Genomic DNA, 26,880 nt, shown 5'->3' on the forward strand with positions numbered 1-26,880 from the left:
ATTACAGAGCAGCCACATGGGCTGCTGCTGCTTACCTGCAAGCCCGTTGCAGAGAGCCAGGACGAGGAGATCTCCCCGCTTGCAGGGCTTGTGGGTCCCCTTCGGGCACCGACCCCTCGCAAGATCCCCTTCTCCCGGTTCTGCTCCCCTGGGGGATGCAGGGGGGCCACCGGAGAGACTCCCACCGCGTTTCTGCCGGTGGGGACAGCTGCGAAGGGAGGGTTTGTTCAGGTCATCGAACTGAAATGGCTCTGCCAGATACTGGCGTCACCCTGGGACCCCCTCCCCGGTCTTGCGGGGGATGTTACCGCCGCCGCGCTGCCTTAAGGGGGTGTCGGCGAGGGAAGTCCCGCCCCGGCGGCTCCCGGTGAGCGGGCGAGGGGCGTTCCGCGGCCGGCCGGGTCCCGCCCGGCCCCTCGGCAGCGGGGGCACTGACAGCCGCCCTGGACGGGCCGCCGGCTCGGTGCTCCCCTCCCCGGTAGGCGGCCCGCTCCCCCCGCCGCCCGCCCCATGGGCCGCCGCCGCCGGGGGGCGGGCGGGAGCGTTCCGCCGCTGTGAGCCCGGCCGGTGGAGCGCGGGGGGCGGCCGAGCCCCCGCTCCCCGGGCACCATGGACAGTATCCTGGAGCCTTTCCCCGCCGAGCGGCTCTTTCCAGCCGCTGGCACCGGTTTTCTCGACCTCGGCGACTTCAACGAGGCGGATTTCCTCAACAATGTGGTAAGGGACCGGCGGCAGTCCCCTGTGTCGTGTGTCCCCCCCCCCCGCCCTGGCTCTCGCCGCCCCTCCCCGCCGGGGCGGCCCTGGGAGGGCGGCCGCAGCCCCAGCAGCGGGGACGGGGGTCCCAGGGGCTGCGTGTGCCGGGGTCCTGCCCCCGCAACGTGGAGTGTCCCCGGGGATGCTGGTACCGGGGTGCCCCCGCGCCGCACACAGCCAGCGCCGCGCCCCCCTGGGACCGGCCCCGGGGACCCCGCGGAGACCCCGCTGGGCACCCACAGTTGTTTTTTTTCTTTTTTTCATTACAATGCGCTTTTTTTTTTTGAGCCGGGTGGCTGGGGGAGAAGCGTGCGGCCCCCGGCGGGGAGCGCACAACCTGCCGCGGCTCAGCGCCGGCGGGACCGGGGCACGGCCGGGCGCCGTCGGGAGACCCTCGGGCTCGGCACCTCCACTCTCGTTCGCTTGTAACTTTTCCTCAGAGCAGCATTTGGGAGATGAAGCATCTCCTGCTTGGCGTTAAGGCTGGGCTGATTTACTCTGGAGAGAAGGGTGAGAGTGACTTGGGAGGAAAATCCCTTGCCAGTCCCAAGAAACCAAAGGGGCATTGTTCACCTCTAGGGAAACTGCCCAGCCTCTCGGAGGAGTCCTCCGAGTCCTCCGTCCAGCAGCTCTCCCTCAGCAGCGCACACAGGCTCTTTGCTCTCCTGCCCAAGCTTTCTGTGGGAGTTTGTGCCGCGAATCCTGCAGCCTCTCTGCCAGGGAAGACGCAGCCCTGAGGTGGCTTGAGGTGAGGGTGAGGGCATCGTCCGGCGCTGGGCAGTGGGCACTGCCTGCACTCGAGGCTCCACCAGCCCCTGAGCAGCTGCAGCCGTGGGACAGCGTGCTTGCCTCAGACGGAGGGGTTTTACCCACGGCTTGTTATGCCTTGTCACAATAGTGGCACCTCCTGTGTTCCCAGAGTAGCGCCGTGAGGGTCTCTGAGGACTGCCCTTGCAGTGGGAGCGGGGGAGATGCCAGCACCACGACACAGAAGCAGGGGACAGAGAGAGGAGGGCTGTAGCCGTTAAACACCTGATGAATCCACTTCTGCTTTGCCACACAGAAGGTACCCAAAGCCTTTTGTGCTGCCTCTCCTGTGGAGAAGAAAGTGAGATGCAGAATTTACATATATAAGCGTCCCACACTCAGTGGGTAGAGGCACACCGGTCTGGGAACGAGATTATGCAGGCAGCCCCATCTCTTACAAATTTCACCAGCTCCTAATCTCCAAGATAATACCGTGCCTCAAGGGCTGACTCTGGCCGGGCTCTACAGGAGGCAGCAGAGTCCCTCTGGGCTCAGGCAGACCTTCCAATGTCTCGTCACCCCGAGACTGAGCGCTTGCTAGCACTGTGAGGCCTTGCCTGCTCATATCTGAGAGACCAGTTGTTAGGAATCTCGTGCTTTCCATAATTCCATATACATCCAGCGTGGATGAAGCTGTGCTGATACCAAGTGCTTTATGCCAGGACCATTTATTCCCCTACCAAAGTAAAAGTAGTAGGTATTGGCACCAGCCCTTTTACCTAGGTGCAACAGGGGCTGTGGTCAGAAGTCAGGGAACCCCTAACCAATATATGTAGTACCTCTTTATATCTTAAATACAACTGCCTGCAAGGAGACCCGGTGAAAAAGAAGCTTTTGTGTAAGAGTGCCATCTGGTGCCACCTGCCTGGACAGTGTGTTTAAAGTGTGCAGCAGCCTTGTGCAGGCTGGCTCCGTCCTGCCGCATTTAAATGGCCTTTCTGCTTGGAAAGCTGCTTCTCCAAGTCCTTGCCTTCACGTTAACTAGGTTGCGGTGACTCAGGCGTCATTGTGCTCAGCTTACAAGTAGAAAAAGAAATGCTTTTGTGGATTTTTTTTTTTCCCAGCTGCCAGCACCACAATCTTCTGCTGGAGTGCAGAGTCAAGCTGATACCTTCTCTTCCTGCAGATGATAAATATAAGAGATTCTGTAGCCACATCTCGCTAACCAAATCTGTTGGTGATACAAGAGCCAGAACACAATACACCACCCTCTTTGTTCTCACCCTGCATAACAACATGGGGGGAAGGAACATGCTTACATTTTCTTACTAAATCCAGCAGACCTCCTGGGATGTTGAGATGTGTTGAGGAGTTCTTTTTACAAAGAACTGTGCAAAGCATCACCGTGCACAATAGCTCACAAAGTTGCCAGTGCCTTTGCTTCAAAGATGGGCAAACTTTTCCAGATATTGTTCAGCAAGCATTTTTCTTAGGGCAGGCCAGGAATTTTGGCCATAAAATGCCAGTATGAAACTTTTCCTGAGGATGATTTCTTCTGTTCAGAAAGGAAGCCGAAAGAAAAGATGGATGAACCTTACTGCAGAAGCTGTGCTCCTTTGGGGCAAGAGTTACGTCTCTAAACTACTCTCCTTTCCTGAACCTTAGCACTCCTAATGAGTCATCTTGGTCTTTAAAAAAATGGTTCCCTGGATTGTTCATCTAAAGTTGTGACAAAGAAGTAATGGAGGAACATCTGTAGACGCATCCTCAAAAAGGTCTGTGTGCTTGAAACAGGAAAAAAAAAAAAAGAATTTGAATAAGTGTGGGAGTGCCATTCAGAAGGACCTCGACACGTGGGAGGAATGGGTCGCCAGAAACCTCATGAAATTCAGCAAGGCCAAATACCGTCTCCTGCCCATAGGATGGGTGGCTGACCCACCAGGGCTCGTGGAACAATGCTGTGTCCCAGTGGCAAAGGCTAGAAGCTACCAAGGAGGGCAGCAGCAGATAAACTGATGGGTGTGATTATCCCCCTTTTTTTGACAATCCTAAAACTGTGTCAGAAATACAATGTCTGGTTTTGGACTGCCTGGTACCAGAAAGATGTTGATAAATCTGAGTGCGTGGAGGGGAATGATCACTGAGATAGTTGGGGGCTGGAGCACCTCTCCTGTGAGGAGTGGCTGAGAGAGCTGGGCTCGCTCAGCTGGAGAAGAGGCAGATCCAGGGGGACCCAGCAGCCACCTGCCTGCACTGGTGAGGAAGCTACTGAGAAGATGGAGCCAGGCTCTTTACCTAAGTGCATGGCAGGAGGATGAGTGGTCATAAACTGGAACGGGGGAGGCTTAGACTGGGTATAACGAAGCAATTTCTCATTGTGAGGTCAATTAAGAGGCTGCCAGAGACACTGTGGAAGCTCCTTCCTTGGAGGTTTCTGAGACCTATCTGGACAAAGCCCTGAGCAACCTGGTCTGCATTTAGTGTGAACCCTGCTCTGAGCAGAAGGTTGGATTAGAGACCTCCTGAGCTACCTCCCAACCTGCGTGAGTCTGGGATTATGTGATGAAGGTTTGTTTGTTTGTTTGTTTTTTAATATTAAGGAAGTGGTATCTGCTTGGTACTTGGAGGGGAAATCTCCAAGGGGCACAAAATGCTTCTTTTTACTTCACTTAGCTTCTGCTAAAACCGGACTTACATATGATGGCTACTAATAACATTATCAGTCTCCTTTTGCGCAGGAGGCCACCTACTGCCCTTGAACTTAGGCAACTTTGCTCATCTTTTTTCTGCCACAAGGACCCACCATAAATGAGGCTAATCCTTCATGTAGTCTCTGCTTATCAATTTCACCTGTCTGTCTCCTGTCTGGTCCAGCATTTCTGGTCATTCCTGCGAGCAGCCATCTATTCACTTCCAGTCTATTACAGCTGCACTCAGAGAGCTCTTACTTTCTCCCTCAGCCCTTATCAGTGCAGTGAAAATCTTCTAAAAGCCTTATCTTCTGAGTCAGATTCACCACTGTGCTTCGCTGGGTTTGTGACACACTGCTGTCAGAATGAAGCCAGAATTAACCAGCAGAACAGGAGGCATGTGTTTCTTTTTAACCCAGTACCCCAGTGGGTCTGTTTCTTCACTATGTTTCTGTATTTTATGGTGTGAAAAAAATGCCTTCAAAGATTACTTTGGATGTTCGTGTAAACACAGCTCCATTTTTACTTTATGCTTTTCAAAGCATATTCTGTACCTCCTTCAAAAGGCAGACATCAAGGCAAAAAGAAAATAGCCTATATGCTGGTCGAGGCCTCTGCTATTAGAAGATGCAAAATGGCAATTCAGGCTGTCTCAGTAGTGCTGACACGGGTCCTCTGGGGAATGCACGGTAACACACTCTTTCACTGTGTGATCCTGTATGCCTGGGCAAGGGGACAAGCGGCATCTTCTGGAGCCAGCAGAATGGGAGAACAACTGCTTGTCCCTGTGGGTTGCTCCTTGAGTGCAAACTAACTTTTTTGCCTACCGTGTGCTTTTTCCTATAATATTGTCCCAGCCTGAAGAAAGGAGGGAAGTAGCAGGGCTGTATGTAGCGAGCAGGCTGGTGCAATGTCTAGGGGCAGCTTTCCCTGAAGATAAAGAGAGGCTATTCACCATGGATGACCGTTGCTCTCGCAAGAGGCCTGTACACCCTTCTATTCCTCTTATGCCTACTACAGGGACATAAATAGCACTTAAGTGGTGCTTAGGTCTTGGACTGATCTTTGGTCTGAGTGAGCTTCATGATGTGTAAGCTCTCTCCCACCATCTCCGCACACAGTGACAATGAAGACCTCAGGCAGATTTGGTCATCCGCTTCTCACCCCCTCCAGCTGCTAGAGAGGAGAGCTCTGCTGTAGTGGGAGGCTGGGTCCCTGGGACTGGTGGTAGTCACTTGTGGGGACACACGCAGAAAGCATTTTAGCCCTCTATTCCCATGCCTGGTAAGGTCAGTTACACATCCCTGGTTAGTCAGCCAAATACTGGGCAAGGCAAGACTTTTTTTTTTTGAATTTCACTTGGAACTTGCCAGTCAGAGATTCATGGAGTATCTGGGGCCATCAGACCTGGCCTGATGCAAAAGAATCCTAAAATAATAGTTATTAGATCTTCCTATTCCATGACTCTCTTTGGATCCATCTTGTGGTTCCTCCACTTCACATCCATGCTGCTCCTCATCATCTCATAGCAGGACTTAACACCTGCAGAATTGTTAGCAGCAGGATGAAACCAGAGCTGAACACAGCAGTTCATGGGTCTCTGAGCCTACGGCACCATCACCTCTCTGAGCCTTACAGGGTCATCACCAGGAAACACATTTCCATTTTGGTGACGAAGAGGGGAGAGACTTGAACTTCCTTTGGAAGACTTTCTCCACAGAGACTGAGGATCATTCATGTGTCCCTCCTAGCTGCCAAGAAACCGATAAACATTTGGGATACTCTTCCTAAATACAAACCTTCATCTGTTGGAAAACTGCCTGCATGTGCTGGGGATCCACTGGCCTAAACACTCATCTCAGCCAAAATGGGAGAACCCTTTAATGCGCTGGTAGGCCGGAGCTAGAGGAGAGGTTGCAACTCAGAGCAGGAGTGCAGGAAGGCATTTGTCCAAAACGGAGTTAAACAGAGAAGGCAGAGCCATCGTCATTGTGGGGAGCAGCAGGAAGGACTTCGGTGAAGTGCTTGCAGAGTAAATAAAGGGAGGGTTTGGCAGGGGGTGGAAGCACATCTGTGCATACAGTCCACTCCCACTGAGAGAGGGTGTCAGCAGCACCATCTGGGAGATGCTGGAGTCACATACAGCTCGGGTCATGTCTGCCAGCTGATCCCCGTCCCCTCCAGCATAAGGCATTCAATGCCACCACCACTTTCAGAGAGGAGAAAACCTAGGCGGTCTCATCTCTAGAGACCAGGCTGTAGGAAGCTTCTGAGACTGTTCCATTGGACCTCCTCCTGTTACGGGTGCCTACGCATGGTGTCTGGTGGCTTCTGCGTCCCATGACAAGTGTTGGGTTCATTGATGCAAAGCACCTTCTGCTGCCCATCCAGGGCTGCACTGGTACCATCCAGCACTGCGTGGTCTCATCCGGCACTGTGCTGGTCCCATCTGGTGCTGCGTTGTTCTCACTGAAGCCTGGAATGGAGCTGTCTCTGGTAGAGAGAGGAATTTGGAAAGAGTGTTTTTTCTGAAGCAGCCTCTTAAAGTGAAATTTTAGAAGTAGTGATTTCATAGTGACAGATGCAGCCCTGATACTCAAATTGTGGCCAGGCTGACACCTCTGTGATGTACTCCTGTGTTTCCTCTGAGAACAGTCTACTCCTGTGCTTGCTCCTTTTTTCTTAGCACTCCCCTGTAGGTTTTCAGACTGTAGTATTCAATTAGCATTTAGTGTATTACTTATTTCCTACTTAAAAAACTCTCAGTGCTAAAGGAAGTGAATGAAGACACTTCACTCTCTGGAGTTGTCTCTGTGACAACCATGTGGCAGGTCCTCTTCTCATCACCACAGGTAGGATTGTGCTCAATATGAAGATTTGATTCTCAAGACTGACTTGCACCAGTGCATTTTAGGGAGGGATGAGTCAGCCCTCTAAAGCCTGTGCATCCTTGTCCTGTTGTGGACAGTCCACTGCATGAAACCAAATGGGATGCAAAAGCCAGTTGGTGACAGTTATAGGGAAACAGGTAGGGCACCAGGGCTGAAGTGAACCATTACAGCTCCACTAAGAGATGGCCAAGAGCTGTCTCTTGGTCTGATTTGGCTGGAAGATTTACCAGGGAAATTCCAGGTCTGTGTCACAAGGTCAAATGCAGTCACCGATGCTTCACAGGCAACCCTGTGGCCAGCATTGTTCTTTCAGGAGAGGTCTCCATTGAAAGAGCCAAGTGTGTTAGTCCTCACTTCCAGGGCAATCTCAGATTACTATATCCCAGTGATCCCAACTTTCTTCTGGGGACTTCATTTATCCTCCTTTACACATCTGAACTGCTGGGATTTCCTGTCTCCACATGGCAGGTGAGAAGTGAGAGGAAGGGTGGACCCAAAGCTGTGTTTTTTGACTGACCTCCATGCTAGCACTGTGGCTGTCCAGCTGCAGCTGGTGACTTCTGAGCATGCAACTTTAATGTCATTCAGTATCCTCTGGCTGAAATCATCAATTGTGTTTTCAGCCTGGCAATAGGACAGGCTGGGTGTTTGCATGGAGCCCTTTTCTTACTCTTTCCTGTCTTTGGAGCTCAACTTGTGTTGTGAGTTGTTAGGCGTTTTCTTGGGTTGACGCCTGCATGTTTTGCATCAACCCTCAGAGCAGAAATAGCTGAAAGGTTGTGAGGAGCTGAGGGCATGGCCAGAGTGGCAGGGGACTTCAGGTAGCATGCTGAAAGGCAAGCTGTGTCTTTCAACCCAGTTGCTCCCCACGTCTGCCATGCAGTGTTTACATCTGTCTAACTTATTCCCAGCTGCTCAAGAAAACAAATTTTTTTTTGCTTCTGTTTTCCTGTAGGGTCACATCATTTAAGGTTTTCCTTGCCTGTAGTCTCCTGAGCCAACATGAACACCCCAGCCTTCCCCTCTCAGCCATCCCTTTCTGACTTCTTTACCTACCTTCTCTTCTATTTCTTTGCATTTCTCCTTTTACTCCAGTTTTCTTAAATCTCTCCAGGGCTGTCTGCCTTTGAAATCATGTGGAGCTGCTCTGGTCTGGTCAGTGTCCAAGTGATAGATACTTGACACTGATCTTGACACATTGTTCTGCCAGAAAAGGGTCTCCTGAAGGTTGGAACTGTAGATATCCACACTCTTTTTCACTTCTTTCTTTCTCTTCCTATTTTATTTTCTCACTTTCTAAGACTGCAGAAATCCCTCATACGGGATGGAAGCAATGTGCAGGGCTATTCTCCCTGAAACTAGCATGTAATTTAAACCAGTGCTGGGGTAATTAGTACCATCTTTAGGGCTCAAAGGTGATGGCTTATGTGAGGTCATTCATTATGATCACTGTCCAGCCTGTTCCAGAGGAAACTCATTCTTGACTACCTCAGCAAAATTGCTTTTGGCTTCTTTACACTGTGACTTTGTCTTGATTAGGAAAAATGTTCGTTCAGGTCAGTCTGGCTGACCCGATTAGCAAAGCCTGCTCAAAACACAGTTAACATTTTTCCTAGAATAGATGCGACGTAACGCATTCAGCTCAGAGATCTGTGTCAGGAGTTCCCCTGCAACAGAATGTCAGGGCTCCCCTGGGAGGAACCTGGCAGCCAAGGCTGGAGGAGAAATACAGCTTGGGCCTGACACCAAGCACATTACACAGGAGGGAGCTGGATACAACATTAGTTTTGGACGCTCATATTGGATTGTCAGCATCCCTCCTGCAGGTGAGCTTCCTTAGACCGATGCCCAAAGAACTCCCCACCACAGTGTCATAGGGACACCGGCTTCTCCTCCCAATGCTATGGCATGTCCATGTGGGAGCACTGCAGCTCAAGAATAACACATCTCTGCTGGCTGAGGCACAGAGGGTCTGCCTTGCAAACCTGCTCCTGGCTCTGCAGTATTTGCAGCCCTCCCTCTCCTGGGACGAGAGCTTTTCCCTCCAGAAGGGATAGCTGAGGCAGTGGGAGACTAAGGTGAATGAGAGGACCCAGGACCAGAGACTCGATAGTTAATTGTTGCTTGTCAGAGCAGCTCAATGTTAAATGAGTCATGTAAATTCATGACAGTTGAAGGAAGGAGCTGGGCAGGTGCTTTTGGCTGAGCTCACTGCTGCCCCAGGGGAGGGACTGCAAGCCAGGCAGCTCAGGGAGGAGGAAACCAGCTCTGACATTTGTAAAGACTGTTGATGGAAGGTTTCTTTCAAAGCCTTTTCAGTCTTTCGATCTGAGAGCTCTTTGCCCAGGGAGTGCTGGAAATCTGGCTCTTCTTTCCAAGCAAATGTGGCAGTCTCCGAGTGTTGATGAGGTGCTGTTGAGCCACAAATATTGAATTGCCAATTGAATGATGTTGGGTTTGGTTTTGTTGTGTTTTTATTCTCTTTACGGACAGCGGTGCAGTGAAGTTGTCGGCAATGGGAGAACTGTATTTTAGCCCCAGCTCTGCCAGTTACTCTGCGTGAGATCTTCAGGGTGTCACTTGCGGCGATGCAGCTTTGCCATCTATAAAATAGTGTGCATCCTTATTCTTACTGCCATGGGGCAGTGCCGTCAATGGGTGAAGCAGGTTAATGAAAAGTTAGAGTTGGGTGGGGTTTTGCTAGTAGACACCTGCCAGGAAGGGTCTATAGGAGCTATTACTTTGCTTCCCCAGTTAGAGCCAATTTGAATTACTTTGCAGCTAGAGATGATATTTGCAACTTCATCAGTTTGCCAGGTCCATTCTCCACTGATGTCCCAGCTATCCTTTGCTACTCTCCTGTTCATGACCCCTGGGGACCGCACGTGTCTGATTCTGACCTCAGATACTTCAAGCTAATCCAGAGTAATCTTTCTGTGTCAGTCTGAATGGCTGTGTTGGTCAGCATCAGGATTTAAACTGAAGTACTTGGCCCATGCTGTTTCTGGCCTGACCTCTTTGGGCCTTTCTGAAAACCAAACAATTTGCGCTTTATAAATGCAGTGAATGGGCTGTACTCATACCTCATCCTCCACTGCACAACCAGATGCTGGCTCAGTCGCAAACCCTAACTTCTCCTGGGGTTTGATGCAACTTGCTGAGAGCACCCTGTTACATTTCTGCCCGAAATTGCTGCGTGGTCAGGGCTGCACTGAGTTCCCAAGCTCCCAAAGTATGTCTCATCTGATTTATATCTGAGAAGGAGGTAACAAGCTGGAAGTACCAGAGTGCCATGGCTTTATCAGTCCCCTCGCAGGGCATTCAAGGATCATGAGACCCTTCTGCTGCTCAGCACAAGGTTTTGTGCTTTGCCTTTCTCTTTGGAGGTGCATTTTGCCCACAGTAAGTCTGCCTGACCTGTTGTAGTTAGGATCGCCATTGTCTACTGGGAAGAGCGATGAAAAGGTTGCTTTCCCGTTCTCTGATGCCGTTCCTGCTCTTCAGGATTTGTCAAATATGGTCGGCAGCAGCCCAGCAGCTGGATTAGCATTAAAAGCATTAAATAATAAGCAAATGGCCTGCAGCCCTTTTCCAGGCTCAGCAAAGCACACACCTTTCATTCTTTTCTTACATGTCTACGAGCCCTGTTTTTATCACACAGGGAGAAAACTGAGCTTTGGTTAATGCTGGGGGAAGAACGGAGGGTGCTGCACTCCTTTCTTTGTCACAAATTAGTACCAGGGTGACAGCCAGAGGCTGCTAGCTGTGAGACCAAAACTGTTTTCTCCCTCCCCCTGTAACTGCAGCCACGGCGAGCAGTCAGTGGCAGCTGTGAGCAGCTGTGGTGAGCTGCAGCAGAGCAGGAGCAATGCTCATTTCTTAATTTTCCTGCATACTTCAGGCTCCAGGGGAGGTGCCCTGGCAACCTCCTCCTTTGTAGCCAGGGGCTACAAAGCCAGGTGAGATGAAGGCATACATTACTATGTCAACCCCAGCAGCTATGCAGTGTGGTTGAGGTTACTCAGCAGCCTTGATACCTACGTGTAAGTGCCAGAGACCAGTGTCCAGACTAGTGTCCCATCCACTGGTCTCAGATATAGTTAGATAGTTCTGATATTCAATTAAATTTGCTTATGTAGAGACACCAGAGGATTTATTGATTTATTCTGGGAAAGGGAAGAGGGAAGAAGGCCAGGAGCGATGGAGAATAGGGAAAGAAAGAGGAAAGAAAAAGCAAAGACAAGAGAGAGGTAGCTATGCAGTTAGCATTCCTGGGCCATCTGGACCTGTTGGCATGGCCCCAGCTGGACAGGCTCACAGGTTTATCCACAGCATGATGTAATCTCCATTGTCCAGTGTTTGATTTTTCTCCTTGTGCTGGATGGCCTCATATCTGGTGCATGTCTGGAGCGGGCATTTTGATTTCCTGTTGCTATTTGTGGACTTTTCCTGGCCGATCCTCAGGAGCAGCTCAGGCAGTTTGCATTCCTCAAGCTGAAGAAGCAATGCCACTCTGCCGGTGCGGAGCAGAGGCCAGACGTGGCCAGCCTGCCAGCCAGGGAGGGGTAGCCCTGCACGGGGACCAGCTGTGGCTTGCACTGTGCCATGGCTGGAGAGAGGGTGACACCTCTGCCTGGTGTCTGGGCCACTGCAGCTGAGCTCAGGAGTCAGCCTTCAACACCAGCACTGAGAGGGCTGGTGAGACCCCCTTTCTTGGCTACTTGTGGGCTTCCCTGCCCTGATGGGTCTTGCAGCAGAATGGGAGGAAGGAGAATTTTATTTGGCCCAAAACCTGTTCCTCCTTTTGGTAGAAGTGAGTAAAAAGCAACTGATGATCTCAGTCCCTCTCTTTTGCTAACGCCAGCACTGGGGAGCACCAGGGATCTCAGCTGCCCTGTGAAGCAGGTGGGCTTCCCAGCACATGGGAAGGGGAGCTGGGGAAGACGTGATCTGATGCTGCCAAGTGCCCACCCTTGCTAGGGGAAGGCCTGTGATCTTCCCTCCATAGCTCAGTGCCATTTCCAGGAGGCAGTGTAGTCTAATGGGAAGGATTCAGGCTTGCGTTTTCCCTCCAAGGTCTGTGGGAGAAAGCCATGCCTCACCAAGACCAGCCACCTCTTTTTTCTTGAGTCCTTCCCAGCACATGAAATCAGGAGGGTTTGCACATCCACCTCCATAAAAGCACACTATTTGAACGTCTTTAAGTTAAAGGAGCCACACAGGAGCAAAGTGGTCTTCCTCGCTACACAAATTCAGTGTGTGGAAGAGCAAACAGGAGAGCTATAGGTCCCCTCCTGCCTTCAGAAACAGAGCAACTCCCACCCTCCCGCATGGCTGGAAAGGTCTGAGATGCCCAGAGAATGAAGATAAGACTTCTCTACAGCGTACCACTGCTGCAAGCAAACCTCAAATCCAGCAATACGAGGGGCCTGCTTCAGACTGTGCTGTCCTCCGCTCTGACTCAAGAGATGTGGGTAGCTGTATGATGAGCCATTAGGCAACGATTTGATGTGAGCACACAGAACTCCCTCCCTCACAATGTCTTATCCTGCCTACATACCTTGCTTAGCTTTGTTTCTTCCAGGGGCTTGGAAATGGGGAAGTTGAGCACAGTGACCCCTAGGGAGCAAAAATTTTCTTCAGCAGATAATCCTACTGTCTGATTCAGAAGTTGTCCTGGTTGCACCCGGAGGGAGCAGGGCTCTGCTTTCATAATGTCCCAGGGATGGCCTGTTCACCAGGGATGGACTCACTGGAACCACAGAGCAGAGCTTCTCCACCCAACTGAGCTCTGCTGATTGAGAGAGTAGCTGAGGAAAACGATGGCTTCTTTATAAACTGACTGGCAAAACTGTTGCATCTCTCCTGGGAGTGGGCCAGGGATTCTGAGTCACTGCTTAAGTGGGTTGCAGCCAAGGTAGTCTTACCCAAGACACTAAGCGAGAGAGGAGAGATCCACACAGGAGTGCCAGCAAAAAAAGAAATAGTCATGACCATAATTAATAATAATATAATGATGAAAAGATTCAGAAACGCACTGCCCACTCCAAAAATAAAGTTTAAGGACAATTCAAATGCTGTACAGAAAAGAGAAGAGAGGAAAGAGTCGAGAAAGACCGCCAAAGCCTGCATGTCAGCTGCAATGCAAGGAGTCCCGTCCAGCTGGCCTGGGTTCAAAGAGCTCCTATTGTCCAACAGCATTTCCAAGACACCATTCAAAACTTTCAGAAAATGAACCTAAGATGCAGGGTGAGATTTATCACACAATAAAGGCAAGCCAGATGTGTGCACCCTTTCGGAGAAAGGAGACAGGAGGGAGGTGATGGAGGAGTGAAGCAGGGAACAACCAGGAAGCAGAGGCATGAGGGAAGAGAGTGGCATGAGAAGGTCTGCTGCTGTGAGCATCCAGACAGGAACAGGGGCTGGGTGCGTCTATGCTGGGGCACACGCTGGGCACTTGGGAAGGATTTAATATATAAGAAGAACTCCATACTTAGGAAAAGTCACTTGGCGTCAGGATTAAGGAACAGAAGGGGAAGGTCTCACTGATGCTTCTTCTCTTTTGTTGCATGTAACACCATGATAGGTACTAAGAGGTTATTGTTGCTCTGGTCCTGGATTATATATCTGCATAATAAGGCCATGACTGAAAGGATGCCCAGAAGCCAAACCACTGCAGATTTTATCTTGATTTTCTAGGGCTCGCAGAACCTTCATTATTGCTTTGCAGCCCTGGCCACCATGGCAAGGCTGTAACTTTTTTGCCACAGGTATCACTCATTTCCACCTGTGATGTGATTATATGAAAACCTAGCATTTAATTATACAGAAAGATAATTTAATCTTTGAATCTGTTACTGATGTGGTATTACATGACCACAACCTGCCATCATTAAATAAGTCCTCAAGTTTCCCCTGCCTGCAGGGAGACCAGTGTTGTTTCTGCTATCTGCAGAATCAGCTGGTACGGTGGCCATGCTCTAAGAGGTCAGAAAGACCTCTGGTAGTAATGACTTGTTCATCTAAGAGCAAAAACCCTGAGAAAACACTTTGGAGGCTTAAGAAAGAGTCCCTCTTTGCAATGACTCATATGTTTGGTGACTGTAGTTAGCTTCTACAACAGTTTTTTTTTTAGACGGGTGGATTTATCTGAAGCTTTTAAACCATGATGAGATGTTGCTTTCTGTGAAGCTCAGTTGCAGATGATGAGTTTGAAGCAGGAGGCATGAACATAGCTCCTGCACTCAGCTATGTAAGGAACTGTATTTGATTACCAGACCGGTTCCTCCAGGCCCTAAAACCCATGAAGCCATCCATCATCTCCTTGTGCTGCTCCAGGGATGTCCAGAGAATGGATTTCCCAATCCACCAGTTTCTGCAGATGCCCCTCTGATGCTGGGGTGCAGATGCCTGCTCCATCTCAGACACAGGAGCTTTCAGGGCAGGTTTCCAGGGCATAATAGGTTTCCTGTCTTCAAAGGAACATGGGATCTTTTCTTCCCAGAAGCTTCTGACTTGAGCACACGATCCCAGGCATTGTCACATGTCTACTTCTTTTCACCAGCTACAGGGTGCTTGGCTGCTGGGCCTTGTTGTGGAGAAGGTGGCTTGGAGAGGGGATAGCTGGAGAGCCAGGAAAGGGTTTGTGCAGGCTGCCTTTCTCCTTCAACCTTGCTTTTCATCCTGTGTTTGAAGTGACTGCATTATCTCTGACAAGTTAGACCTCCATCCTCACCCTTGGAAACGAAGGGCTTTGACCCTTTGTTCACCAACATCACACCTTCCTTCTCCCCCAGGATGGCGTTAATCCAGGCTGCCCCCTAGTGACCAATGGTCTGAGAGGTGTTAATGCCCTTCGTGGGCTAGGAAGGCTTTTCTCATTCTCCAGAGACTCTGGCTTCTGCAGCTCCACCGCGGAGGTGAAAATAATACCCTCAGCATTGGAGCTGAAGTTTAATTTCCTATCTGCTGCTCAGGGCACAGATTTTCCACTGGGATATTGGCAGCAGGTCAGAAATCTGCATTCCAAGCTGAATTGCTTTGCAAACAGTCCTGGTGCAGGACCCTATTCATTCTGCTGGTTGTAAAACCCAGCTCTTGCCCAGCCCAGCCACTGAAGAGAGTCACAGCTCTTGCTCTCAGGATTTTGGGTGAAAATCCCTCACATCCTTGAGTTACAAATCAGCTGGTCCAGACTTAGTTGCTCTGTAATTGCCCTTTACAAAAGCCCAAGGAATGAAAGCCACCAGTAATGTTTGGTATTAGCTGCATGCCTCAGCTTTTGGACTTGAACAGAGTACAGCTATCTTCCTCTTCCAAGGCCTGCTTTTCTTTATGGGTCTCCAGGGACCTGCCAGGGGACAAAATGTGAATTATCTCCAATATTGCTCTCTGAGCACTAAAGAGAAACAGTTTCAATGAGACAAATGAAGCTGATTGTAAAGATAATACAGACCTTTACTCCCTCTCTGGTTATCTCCCAAAGCAGATTTCCTCTATCTCCCAGGGCACCTTTCTCATTGCTTAGACTGCCTTTCTTGCAAGATGCAGAAAAAAAGGCCCATAATGGCATGTGGGTAACAAGTTGTGTAAAGGCAGAGATCTGCCAACTCTGGTGGCCTCAGCCCAGCATTGGGCAGGGCCAGAAGCTTCCAAGAAAGATGGAAGAAGTGGTGGAGTGGCGTTTATTCCAGTTTATTTTGGTTATTGAATAAACTTCTCTATCCTACTGACTGGCAATTGGCTTGAGCAGTTGCACCTCTTTATTTTTAATTGTATTTAACTGTACCTCACATCTTTCAGGGATAATGCGAGCTCGGCTTCACTGCAGCGTGGCAGTATAGTTCACATAATGCAGAGTAAAGCAGCATTTTATTTCATTTGCCCTGCTTGCTGCCTTTTGTTGCATCATGTTTCCCTCTCCATCATGCAGAATTTTTCCCTAAACTGTCCAGGCAGATGTGCCACACAGAATTAAATCCATGTGGGCTTTCCCAGGGTAGATTTTGCCTCTAGATTTACAGGTCTGGGCTGCAGCTGTACCCCTAGGTCATGTGGGGATGCCACATGCCAACAGGCATGGCTGCAGGCACTCAATTGCATTCTAGCTGCTGTGTCTCTGTGAGGACTGAAAAGGGATGGATGTGTTTGGGGTCTGCAAAGGGCACGCTTGGGTGAAGGTGGAGTGTGATAACATATCAGACAGGGCCTTCCCAAAGATGGCGGATTACATTTTCACGCATAGTGGGATAAAGGTCACGTTAACTTTCTCCGCCTGATGCTGAAAGACCAGCAGCTGAAAGACTCCTGGTGCCCCATCACAGTGTGGAGTTAGGGTGTCTTTGGTAGCCCACTGCAAACTCAGCTGAGGCTGCCAACTTAACACAAAGAGGTGAAGCACCAATTCAGACAAGAGGGCAGAGAGCTGGGGGAGAGTTCTGACGATAGAGCTTCTTTCCCTCAGAGCTACTGCTCGTGTGAAGTCTCTGCCTGGAGACTGTGCTGACCTCAGCTTGGGAAGGGGCAGAGAAGAGGAAGAGACACCTGCCAGCTTGCCCAGGGGTACCTGCATTCCCACAGAGAATATCTCCCACGCATCTCCGTTCAAACACAGCCCAGCTGCCACCACAACAGCTCAAGAAATAAAAGCAGCTTTGTTTTGTAGCAAGCAGGTGTCTTCAGTTCTCTGAGCTCAAGAAAGGCCTTCAAGGGAAAACTTTTTATTTACCTTTCACGGTCCTAGAAATAGTCCCCAAATCTGCCAAATGAGGGTTAAGAGTGGCTGATCTCAATGTTTCATCCTGAGAGGTTTGTGTCCACTTCTGCATATGGTTTAAGTCCTGCTCTAATTTTTTTTTTTAACAGAGTTGGCTGCAAGGGAGCTGTAAGCCAAAGAAAATTGGGACATTCATTGCATGTGTAGCATACACACAGCAGAAACTCGTTGGAAAGCAGAGGCATTCCTCTTTATCCTCCAGGGTGCTGCTGCTGGGAGGAGAGGTGCTCCTGCCTCTGCAGACTCAGTGAGTCTCGTGCAACAGAAAAACTGTGTACTGTAGCTGTTTTCCACGCTGGGGCCAGTGAAACCTGGTTTGCCCTAGGGGAGGCTGACCTGTTCCCCCTCCTCCCTAGCACATGCATACCTGCTCTGATGGTTTGAGGGCACACAGATGGCCACACCAGGGATGTACCACTTGTCTTGATTCGTCTCGCCCTGGGCTCTGCACTGCTGCACAGTCATTCCTTTCGCAGGGTGTTTCCAGTCCCTCACATAGCACCACTGTCCCTGCTGGCTGCTGACCCCATTTATGCTGAGCACACTCAATCCAGGTGTGGGTATGCCAGTGTCCATGACTTTTCTGCCACTGCAGCAGTGGGTGCCTTCTGTGCCTCCTTCAGGGCTGCTGGGAAACCCAGTCACAGCCTGGCAGATTTCAACTTTCCACATACCTTTTTCTCCTTTTTTTTCTTTTTTCCTTTCAGGGGCAAAAACATGTAAGTTAAAGACTTAACTCGCCCACTTCCCCTGTGCCTGGGTGCCTCCCAAGATTCCTCCCCAATGAATGGCAGGCTCGCAAAGTCTGAGCTGGATATTGCGATCACGGCCACAAAATTTTGATGCAATCTGTATTCCAACTGAACATATTCTGTGATTCTATTGTGTGGGTGTTTTTTTAACATCACCCGTTCTGTCAGATGACGGGTTCCCCCCCGCCCCCCCGCTGGGGCTGAGTGGAGGGAAAAACACAAAACCTTTATGCCTGCCATGGAGGTTACTGCAAAGCGTGGGAGCAGTACATACCCGAAGGGGTAAGTCTCCTGGAGGGGCTGGGAGGATGCCCTCTGAGGCACTCATTAAGACATCCCAGGATAAGAAAGAGACGCGAAGGGGCAAATGCGAGGCCTTCTCAAGGGCTGCACCCCCCTCCCGCAGGTTCTGCCTCTCAACCGCAGCGTCCTCAGCGCCTACTCGAGCCGTCCGACAGCCCGGGGGAGCCGGGGGAGAGCCGTGAGGGGCGGCGAGGCAGAACCAGCACAAAGCCGGGCCCGAGCCGTGAGGTGAGACGCGGCAAGCCGCGGACCGCTCCGTCCTAACCCTGCACTCCTCCCGCCCGCCTCGCGCGCCTCTGCTGGCAGCCGCCTCCCATTGGCCGCCGCTCGACTCCACCGGCCAATAAGCGACCGCCGCTGCCGGCCGTTGGAAGCGTGCCGTGGCGACCGTTAACCGCCGGCAGCGAGCAAAGGGCGGGAAGGCGAGGGCCTCCCCGCACCCACCGGCCGCCCCTCACCGGACCCCGGGTAGCGGGGACCGGCCGGGCACCCCCTGCTCGCTCGGGAGCATCGGGCCATTCCACCTGACAGAGTGAAGCAGTTGTGGGCACCCGTGGTCCGGGTGGTGACCTCAGTGGCCTGCATTACTGCTGCTTCCTCACTTCAGGGTAGCGCCCTCGCCTTGGCACTGCTCCCTCAATCGCCTTCTCCTGATTGTATCTTGAGCCTCTGTCGTCCCTCCTAGGTCTTGTGGCGCCTAGCACTGGAAATTGTAAATCCAGGTCCTTGGCACGGATGCACAGTGGAAGGAGGTTTCCACAGCGAGCTGTGCCTGAGCCTTGCTGGGACTCTGCAAGGCACCGGGGACATGGCTGCTGATGAGGAGCAATGGCTTGCAGTCCCTGCAGGGAGGGAGCTGATGGCACAGCTTGCCTGTGGGGAAGCGGATCACCTGCCTTGCCTTCAGTGACCCTAACCCACTTATTTCTGTCATTCCACATTATTCTACAGACAGCAATAAATGCTGGGCCTGGTTTCAGGTCAGGTTCAGTCAAACCCTCCGGCTCTCGGAGGCTGGGTGTCAGGAAAGCATTTGGTCTGCCATACAGTCCAAGGTGTGATGCTGAAAATAACCACGCATGACTTGGGCGTTGCTGGCAGTCTCTGAGAAAGGCTATGGGGTGCCGCTTGTTGGGAAACCCCAAGTCCTGCTACTGGAGGGAAATAGCAGTGGGTTTTGCAGATGGTTTGGCCTGAAGCTCTTCAGCCTTTGCCATGTGGTGAAGCAGGAACAGCAGCGGGGTAGCAGGTCAGTGGCAAGATATCCAGGCAGACCAGGGGCCTGGGCAGACCAGGCGTGGAGCGGTAGGGAGCTGTGGTACGTGACAGGAGAGACCAAGAGTAATACAGGTCAGAACAGGGGGGCACAAGAGGGAGTTTGACAGAGCCAAGAGGTGGCTGGATGATCGCTTGTGCCCCTTGGGGTGTAGATGCACCAACTAGACAGTGAGGAGAAAAGTGTGCAGCATCTGTCCATCCTGCCTGGATCTCATTAATGCTGTCAAGACCTTCACTTTCACAAGGTCTAAAATTCACTGCATTTTAAATAGAGAAGAAGGACTGTCTGGAGTATATGGACTCTTCTTTCCTGGAATGTGAAGGAAACGTCGGCTGTGAAGCTGGAGTGCAGGGGGCTTCATTCCTTAGTGAAAGCAGAGAAGGGAAATGCAGATGTCACAGCTGGGACAGGAGATTTATCTTGGCAAGCAAAGAGGAAAAATACTTTCAAAAAGAAAAGAGAAAACTCTGAAGAGTCCCCTCCCCATCTGCACTGCCTGCCAGCATGAGCAGAACCTCCAACCTGCAAAGGCCCTTCATCTCCCTGGCCTGGGCTGCTGCCCAGCTGGATTAGCCCCTTGCCACTTTCTCCTTGGAGCAAGACCATTGTGGTGGGAGCAGGGAGGCTGTGAGAACCAGGCTGATCCTGAAGGGAGGTTGTCTCCAAAGAGCCCAGCCAGAGGTGGGAAGGGGAAAGTCACAGTCAAATGATGGAAGTGTGAAAGGGAAAGGGAGAGACAGATGCAGCCAGGGTGACCACACAGGAGAAGTGGATCCAGGGAGAGGAAACTGTCCCCTCCTGAGTCGTGCATGGTGCCACTGGGCTACAAGAGCGGCACCTCCAGGCATCCTGTGCACAACTGGCAGAGGAGAAGGCTTAATGCCTCTGTATCTGCTTGGGGTGCCCAGAGGTCTAACAGCAGCTCTGGGTGGGGGGGGGGAATAGAGAGCTCGCATTTGGATGTCTGCATGCCTTGCATTAGCTCCCAAGATAACTGTTGTACAACAGGAAAGGGTGTTTGAATTAGAAGTGCACACACGCACATACAGCATGCTATTTAGACAACCCTAAGCATGAGGTCAGGGTGAAAACATGTGGTGGAAATATGTTTGGAAGAGTCAGTGCCTATGTTGGTCACCAGCAGTGGGAGGGAACAGGAGCCAGCAGCTGACAGATTTGCACTCTCTCCCTGTGGCTGAGGTGGCCTCAGCCCGAGCAGATTCTCTGGTGGAACCAGAGCAGCTTGAGGCTCTCTGTTGGGCCTGGAGATGCGGTGGTCATTGCCTCCCCTGTACCTGTGCACGCTGGCTTGTCCCCTTCGGGCGCTGCCTCCCCATCCTCCCAGAACTGCGGTGAGAGGATGGGCAGCTAGAAATCGGACTTGGATCAGTAAACCCAGCACATCCTCGCCATTGTGTTTCTGTCCCTTGGCTGCCCCCTCCCTGACCGCTTGCTGGTAATACAGCTTTGGAAACACATCTCGTGCTATTTCTTGGCTTTGGAGCATAGTTAGAAGGAGAAAGAAGGAGGGTGTGAAAGGGAAGGGGAGATAGCAGGAGCAAATAATGCAAAATGAGACTGTGCTATGAGCTTCGTATCCCATCTGGAAGCTGTTTTCCCCCAGTACACTTCACACCCGCTCTGTCTGGGCCAGGATGGTAAGCATCACGTTTCCCAGTTGACTGGTCCCCCTCTCTCAAGCCAGGCCCATCTGTGTGAAAGCTACTTGAGGTATCTTAAAGGAGAATCTTGGCAGAGTTTCAGAATCCTTCATTGTCACAATTAGAAATTCTTGGCCAATTTCCTGAGGAGTGGGAGCTGGCTGATCTCGGCCTGGCTGGAAGGTGCTCTTGAGGAGAGAGTCTAGGCATTGAAGATGTTGTGAGAGGATGAGCCCACTCTGCTCGTGCATCTCTACAATCCCACCTTCATTCATGTCTGAGTCCTGTGGACTGTTTCTTGGACCTTCCACAGACAGACACGCGCCTCTGGTCTGCTGAGCTCTTCCTTGCTACGGTGTCGCCAGAAGTCTCTCCAAAGCCCAGCACAGTCATTTCATTTAGTGGCAGCACATGCAGGAAGGGTGGGAAGAGAGGGCTAGTGCATGCCCAGCAACTCCTTTGGTGTGCAACCTTCCAGCCAGGATAAAGCTACTGTCTGTTTGGTCAGATGATAAACCTACTTCTATTTATTGCTCTGAAACTCAGAGTGCTGATCCTGCCATGCTCTGCCATGATCCATGCAGCCCTGAGACACCACACACCAGGACGTGCAGTTCCCTGGAGTCTGATCTCCTCACACCCGTTAAGGTAGAGTACAGCTGAAGCCTTCTCTGAGTTTTGCCAGATAGATGCAGCTCCCGCAAAGAGGCTGGGTGGGACAGAGTTTGCATATTTTGGGTTAGCAGGCTCCATCTAAGCTAATTAGCAGTGGTTTTGATGGCATCTTTCCAAACTAAGCTCTGAGTTGCTCCTCACTGTGCCCATTATGGTTGAATCTGGACCAGAGGACACTTTTTCCTGTTACTGTGTGGTTGCATGCATGGCTGTGTTTACTAATCTGAAATCTGTCCTCAAGTTAGCAACACCTGTTGGCATTAGGAGAGAACAGAGCCAACCCAGGAGACACAACATTCTTCCTGGGACCTGGTAGCTTAGCTTCCTGCTTGTCCTGTAGATATAGCCAGCTACAAAGCCATGTCATTATCTCTGTTTGCTTTACCCTTCCTTCTTCTGCTTTCCTCTGCCTCTTGCCGTCACCTTTGAGTAAAATAGCAGTCTCCAGCTCTGTGACAGCTCTGAATCCTCTCTGAGGGCATCTGATCCTTGGTGCCACCTTTGGTAATAACCATAGTTATTCCTGATATCATAGGCTAGCTCCCTTCTCTCCATCGTCTGTGTCTGGAGACATTGAACTGGTATATGTATGACTGGTGAGAGTTGAAAGGCGGCTGCTTTTGAGGAGGCTTTGCCAGTATTCAGTTGTACTGGAGGATAAGGCCCAGGATCCCAGAGCTGGGTACAAGCCCCAATATTTCTGGATTCCCAGGGAGGGTGTGAGTTTCATCCTCTGCTTATCACCTGTGTTTTTCCCATACTGTGCAGTAGGTCTCTGCCTCTTGGGAGGGAATGGGCTCCTAGGGACCTGAATTCCTGCATTTCTGGGAGAACAGTGCTGCCTTCATCCTCACCTCTAAGCAGCGAGGCCCTCCAGCAAGCCTGCTGTGTGGTGTCTAAAAGAAGATCCAGAAACCTGAGATTACTTCTGCCACTTTTGGTGACCATGTTAAGGTGCTGATACTCAGCCCCTTGCACTCATTACTCATCCATCACACCTTAGCCGCTGCTGGGGAGATTTTCTGGTTTCTGTTAAAACCAGAGGCACACCTCCGCTTCTTCACTCTGGGTAGGTTTTTCCTACAATGGGAAGATGATGACTGACCGAGATCTCCTTGTTCTAAGTGTGAGTGGGATGCTGCTAAAAGATAGTGGGTGGGACTACTGCATAAATGCATCTTCTTGACTCTCTTCACCTCTGCTTTTGTTAAGGCACAGTTGTGAAGGAAATTTGAAGCACATGGAAGAGTTGCAGACATCTTTCCTTGCAGCTGTCCATCCAGCCCTGCTTCTCTTCCAGTGTTACATGGTAGTTCTAGTTTTGATGGTTACAACAGTATATACAATTTGAGTGCCTATTGTTGGATCCTGGCTCTGCTGTGCTGTCGTGGTGTGTTGGCAGCCAGAACTCTGAATCCCTTCACTTTTCTGCAGTTACGTTCTCACCCTTACCGTAAGGCTATCGTGTTCATATCCTGTGTTTGCTTGTGTTGTTTAGAGAAAGCAAGACAAAGAACAGCTGTTACATGAGCAGGCACTCTCTCAGGTTGTTGCTTAGGACTCCAAACTCTTTACCACTCTGTCCTGTAGCATAGGACAAAATCTGGTTTTCCAGTGTTTTTTAGATAAATACCTAATTCAGTTCCATCTGCTGACTCAGCTCCCTCTGAAGAATGGTTATGTTCAGCACAGATGGGAGGTGTTTTCTGTTGCTTGATTCAAGTGCAGAAATGCTTCTAGGCAACTTGGAAATGGCTAGGTAAATTTTACCAGGCTACCCCGCCAGCTCGGCTTCTGGTATGGAAGTGGAGAAAACTTCCATAACTTCCAAGTGGAGAAAACAAGTGGAGAGTACTTCAGCCCAGGCATCCCAGGAAGGGCCTCAGCACCAGGATTTAGCATGAGTGTGCCTCCTCCACCTTACCTGCACATGCAGTGTCTGCCCTCCCAGCAGAGCCTCGGGTGGTGGTGTGTCAGGCTGTCACTCCAGGCAGTAGGAGGACAGGACAAGTGGGAAGGAAGCGAAGGGAGAGAAACCTCATGTCAGGCAGAATGTAGGCAACAGCAACTCCCCCCTACTTCCAGCATGCTCTGTGGGCATCCGAGTTTTTAAATTGAGTGGCTGAGGGTTGATGTTGGGGGGTGAAGGGCACTGGCATGTTGGAGATTGCTGCAGCTCACCACCTCCCTCCCCAGCTTGGTGGGAAGTGTTGTCTGTTCTGCTGGAGTCTACTTCACTCCCCAGCCTCACCCCAACCCTCTGACAGCCAGCATAATGTTGACAGAGTGATATTGTGCTCAGATAAAACAAACATACCTTCCTGCATGAACAGGAACCTGCAGGCTCCAGCATCCGGGGTCCTCTGGCCAACTCCTCCCTCAGTCTTAGTGCTGGGGAGAGAAAGGACTGCATACACCCTATGCTCCTCCAGGAGCCAGGCTCTTTCCTGAGCTCAGCTCTCACAATGGAATTCATTGGCATTTGTGTCTCTACTCTAGGACCTGTGTGCTCTCTCCCACTCTCTCTCATCCATACCCTGTTGCTTTTGATATTTCAGTATGCTGCTTTCAATACCTTTCTGCCCACCCAGATGCTTTTTCAGGTGGTGGTGGGGGGACACCTGGTCTGACTCTGCTGAGCTCTCTCCAGTTCATTTAAGTTACACAGTTCCATCTGTGTAATATAGTCACTTGAATGTATCTGTCTTTCCTTTCCTCTCCCTGAGCCAGAAGCCTCAGTCTGCCAACAAATGGGATAATTTTTCAGCTGGTGTTTGGCAACTATCATTTTTCTCCCTGCCCAACCAATGCTTTGTTGTAGCAAATGGAAAAGTTAGCGATTTGACTTCTGAATAGGAGGATATGCCTCAAAGGAAACAGGTTCCCTGTAGCATCAGGGACCCAGCTCTGCAGCAGCACTGGCCAGATTTACTGGCTGTTACTGGAATTATTAGTGGAATGATTGTTTGTTGTTAACAGCCCATCTGTAGTGTTTAAACTTCATTGGGGAGCAGAATTTCACAGGCATTTTCTGGCTGGAGGACAGCCTCATATGGTCCACAGAGGGGCTGCGAAATCCCAGAGGAAATTAAATACAACAGGGGGCCTTCCTGTTATGTTGATCCAACTGATCTTTTTTTCTCTGATAGAAATCAGCAGCTGGGTTGATGTTCTCTGGGGTATCAGAGTGCCTATTGCTGCTGGCAGGGAACATGAGAAAGTGTCTGTCACCAAGGACAGGTGCTGAAGGCTGTGATTTTCTGCCACGCTTGCATTTTGTCGTCACAGGGAATTCTTGCCTTGTGCTTTATTCTGCTCATTGTCACAGTAAGGTGATGCTAGGAAGCTGAAGATAGGTACCCACAGAGGAAGGGGGAGATGTGAGAATATGAAAGTTTAATGAGTGTGGCATAGATAAACAGGTGGAGATGATGTACAGTACCACAGCCCTTTCTATCTTAATTCAAGGTCTTTTTATCAAGTTGATACAGGCAAGGGATAGGAACTGCTTTTTTTCCCATCCAAAAAGGGCTGTTGCTGAGGTTTGGCTCTCAGAGCAGGGGAAGGCTCTCAGATCCCTCTTGGAGTTGACACTAACGCTCTCTCTCCCTTTTGTCTTTCCTCAAGCATTTCTCAGAGAACCTGGATCACTTCTCTGACAACATGGAGGATTTCTCCAGCGACCTCTTCAGCAGTTTCTTCGATGACCCAGTACTGGCTGAGAAGAACCCACTGCTGGACATGGACCTGGATCCACCCACTCCAGGCATCCAGGCAGAGCACAGCTACTCCCTCAGTGGAGACTCTGCTCCCCAGAGCCCCCTCGTGCCTGTCAAGACTGAAGATAATGCTAATGGTGAGCGTGAGACGTGCACAGCTCCGGGCACATCAGTTAGCAGAGGCTCTGGCTGGCTGCCATATATAAGGACAAACTGGCTATTCCTTGGGCTTGCGCGTGGCTAATCCAGGGAAGAATTTGACCTGCTGTTGTCAAATACACCCTACACTTTTTCCTTCAGTTTGTGATCTGTCACATTGCTCGTTTGCCTGGCTAACTGTTATTTACGAGGATGGTAACTGGTTGTGGTTCTATGTGCTGCCAGCTCCTGGCAAGCAATAGGCAATATCTCTTTAGGACCCTGCAGACCTGGGTCTGGATGCCCTAGATCCAGGTCTGTTTTGGCTTAAGGCAGCAGGGTTTTGGCTTGAATATAGGAAGCATGAGTCCCTGGCTGCAACCAGTGCTGGTACATGTGGAAAGCTAAGTGGCTTCGTTACCAGCAGATCTTTTAACAGGAGACAGAGAGGAACAGTCATTTCAAAACCTATTTTTAAAACAATTCATTTCAGGATAATTTATGATGGCTGGATATTTTTAGAGCTGTCCTTGCAGAGAGTCCTGTAATTTGCGGGACTGTGTGGGTGTCCCAACAGATGATGGACACCAGGCTGCCTGAAAAAGCAGTGGCACAGGCTCAGCATGCACAGAAGAAAGCCATGCCTTTGAGCGAGAGTGAGACCTGGGACAGACGCTTCCCTCTCACGGCCAGGAATGATCCCAGCTCTCTGGTACAAACACCAAGGCAGGGGAGAGGAGCTGGCCTCAGCTGCTTCTTTGGTCCTTGTGCAGCCATCAGTGCCACGTTCCTTAGGGGCCACTCAGAGAGGTGCTGGGAGAGAAGCTCATGGCAGGCCAAGCAAGCTCTGCCTCAGTATCAAAAAAGCTTTCTGTTTACATTTCTTTTTCCTTAGCTTTAACCCCAGTACGGTCTTGGAGGATGCTCAGCCCAAACAGGCAACCGGGTGACTAACAAAAAACAAACCAGCATGAGTGCATAGTAACATCTTTATTTTGCCCTTGCAAATGAATAGGAGGAGATGAGGCTTGGGAATGAGAGAAGCAAAAGGCATGAGTTTGTAGAAAGCAATGAAATGAAGTCTGCCTGCATGAAGCTGCCTCAGGGACTCCTCTCTGAGACACTTGTCACCACTTCTGCTCCTCTCCTCTGTGTCTGGACATGCCCCTGCTTCAGCTGCAGTATCTCCAAGGCAGGACCGTGTCTCTCCTGAATGGAGTGCGACACTGATCCTTGGGCAGAGGCCAGCACAGGGTGTACAGCGCATAACCCAGGAGAGCTTGAGGTGGACCTGGCACTTGCTCTCTGAGAGTGCAGACCAGCTCTATACAGGGAGTAAGGCCTAGTATTCATGTGGCAAGAATAGGGGTATCTATGCCCCCAGTCCCGCAGTGGGATAATTCAACCCATCTTTCCATGGCTATCTTGGCTCGTAATTGGATGTGAGTCATATTCTAGTGTAGCTCTGAGTCAGGTCCAGTATTTGCAACACTGTGC

The 26,880-nt window shown here is 50.7% G+C and overlaps 1 protein-coding gene across 5 annotated transcripts in view; it reads left to right on the plus strand.

The window, feature by feature from the left end:
* The first annotated feature begins 369 nt into the window (after positions 1–369).
* The window catches only part of CREB3L1 (cAMP responsive element binding protein 3 like 1), a 46,311-nt gene continuing 19,800 nt past the window's right edge, over positions 370–26,880 (plus strand). For 2 of the 5 annotated variants that reach the window (XM_064462572.1, XM_064462575.1), the window contains exons 1-2: positions 371–717; positions 25,154–25,382. In XM_064462572.1, the coding sequence (XP_064318642.1) occupies positions 610–717; positions 25,154–25,382 (337 nt within the window). In that variant the 5' untranslated portion in view covers positions 371–609. Of the gene's footprint in view, positions 718–18,119; positions 18,140–25,153; positions 25,383–26,880 lie in introns of those variants that run through there. The other 3 variants (XM_064462573.1, XM_064462574.1, XM_064462576.1) reach the window with 3 other exon arrangements.

The sequence above is a fragment of the Phalacrocorax carbo genome, chromosome 10 (genome assembly GCF_963921805.1).
Source record: "Phalacrocorax carbo chromosome 10, bPhaCar2.1, whole genome shotgun sequence".
Classification (NCBI taxonomy): domain Eukaryota; kingdom Metazoa; phylum Chordata; class Aves; order Suliformes; family Phalacrocoracidae; genus Phalacrocorax; species Phalacrocorax carbo.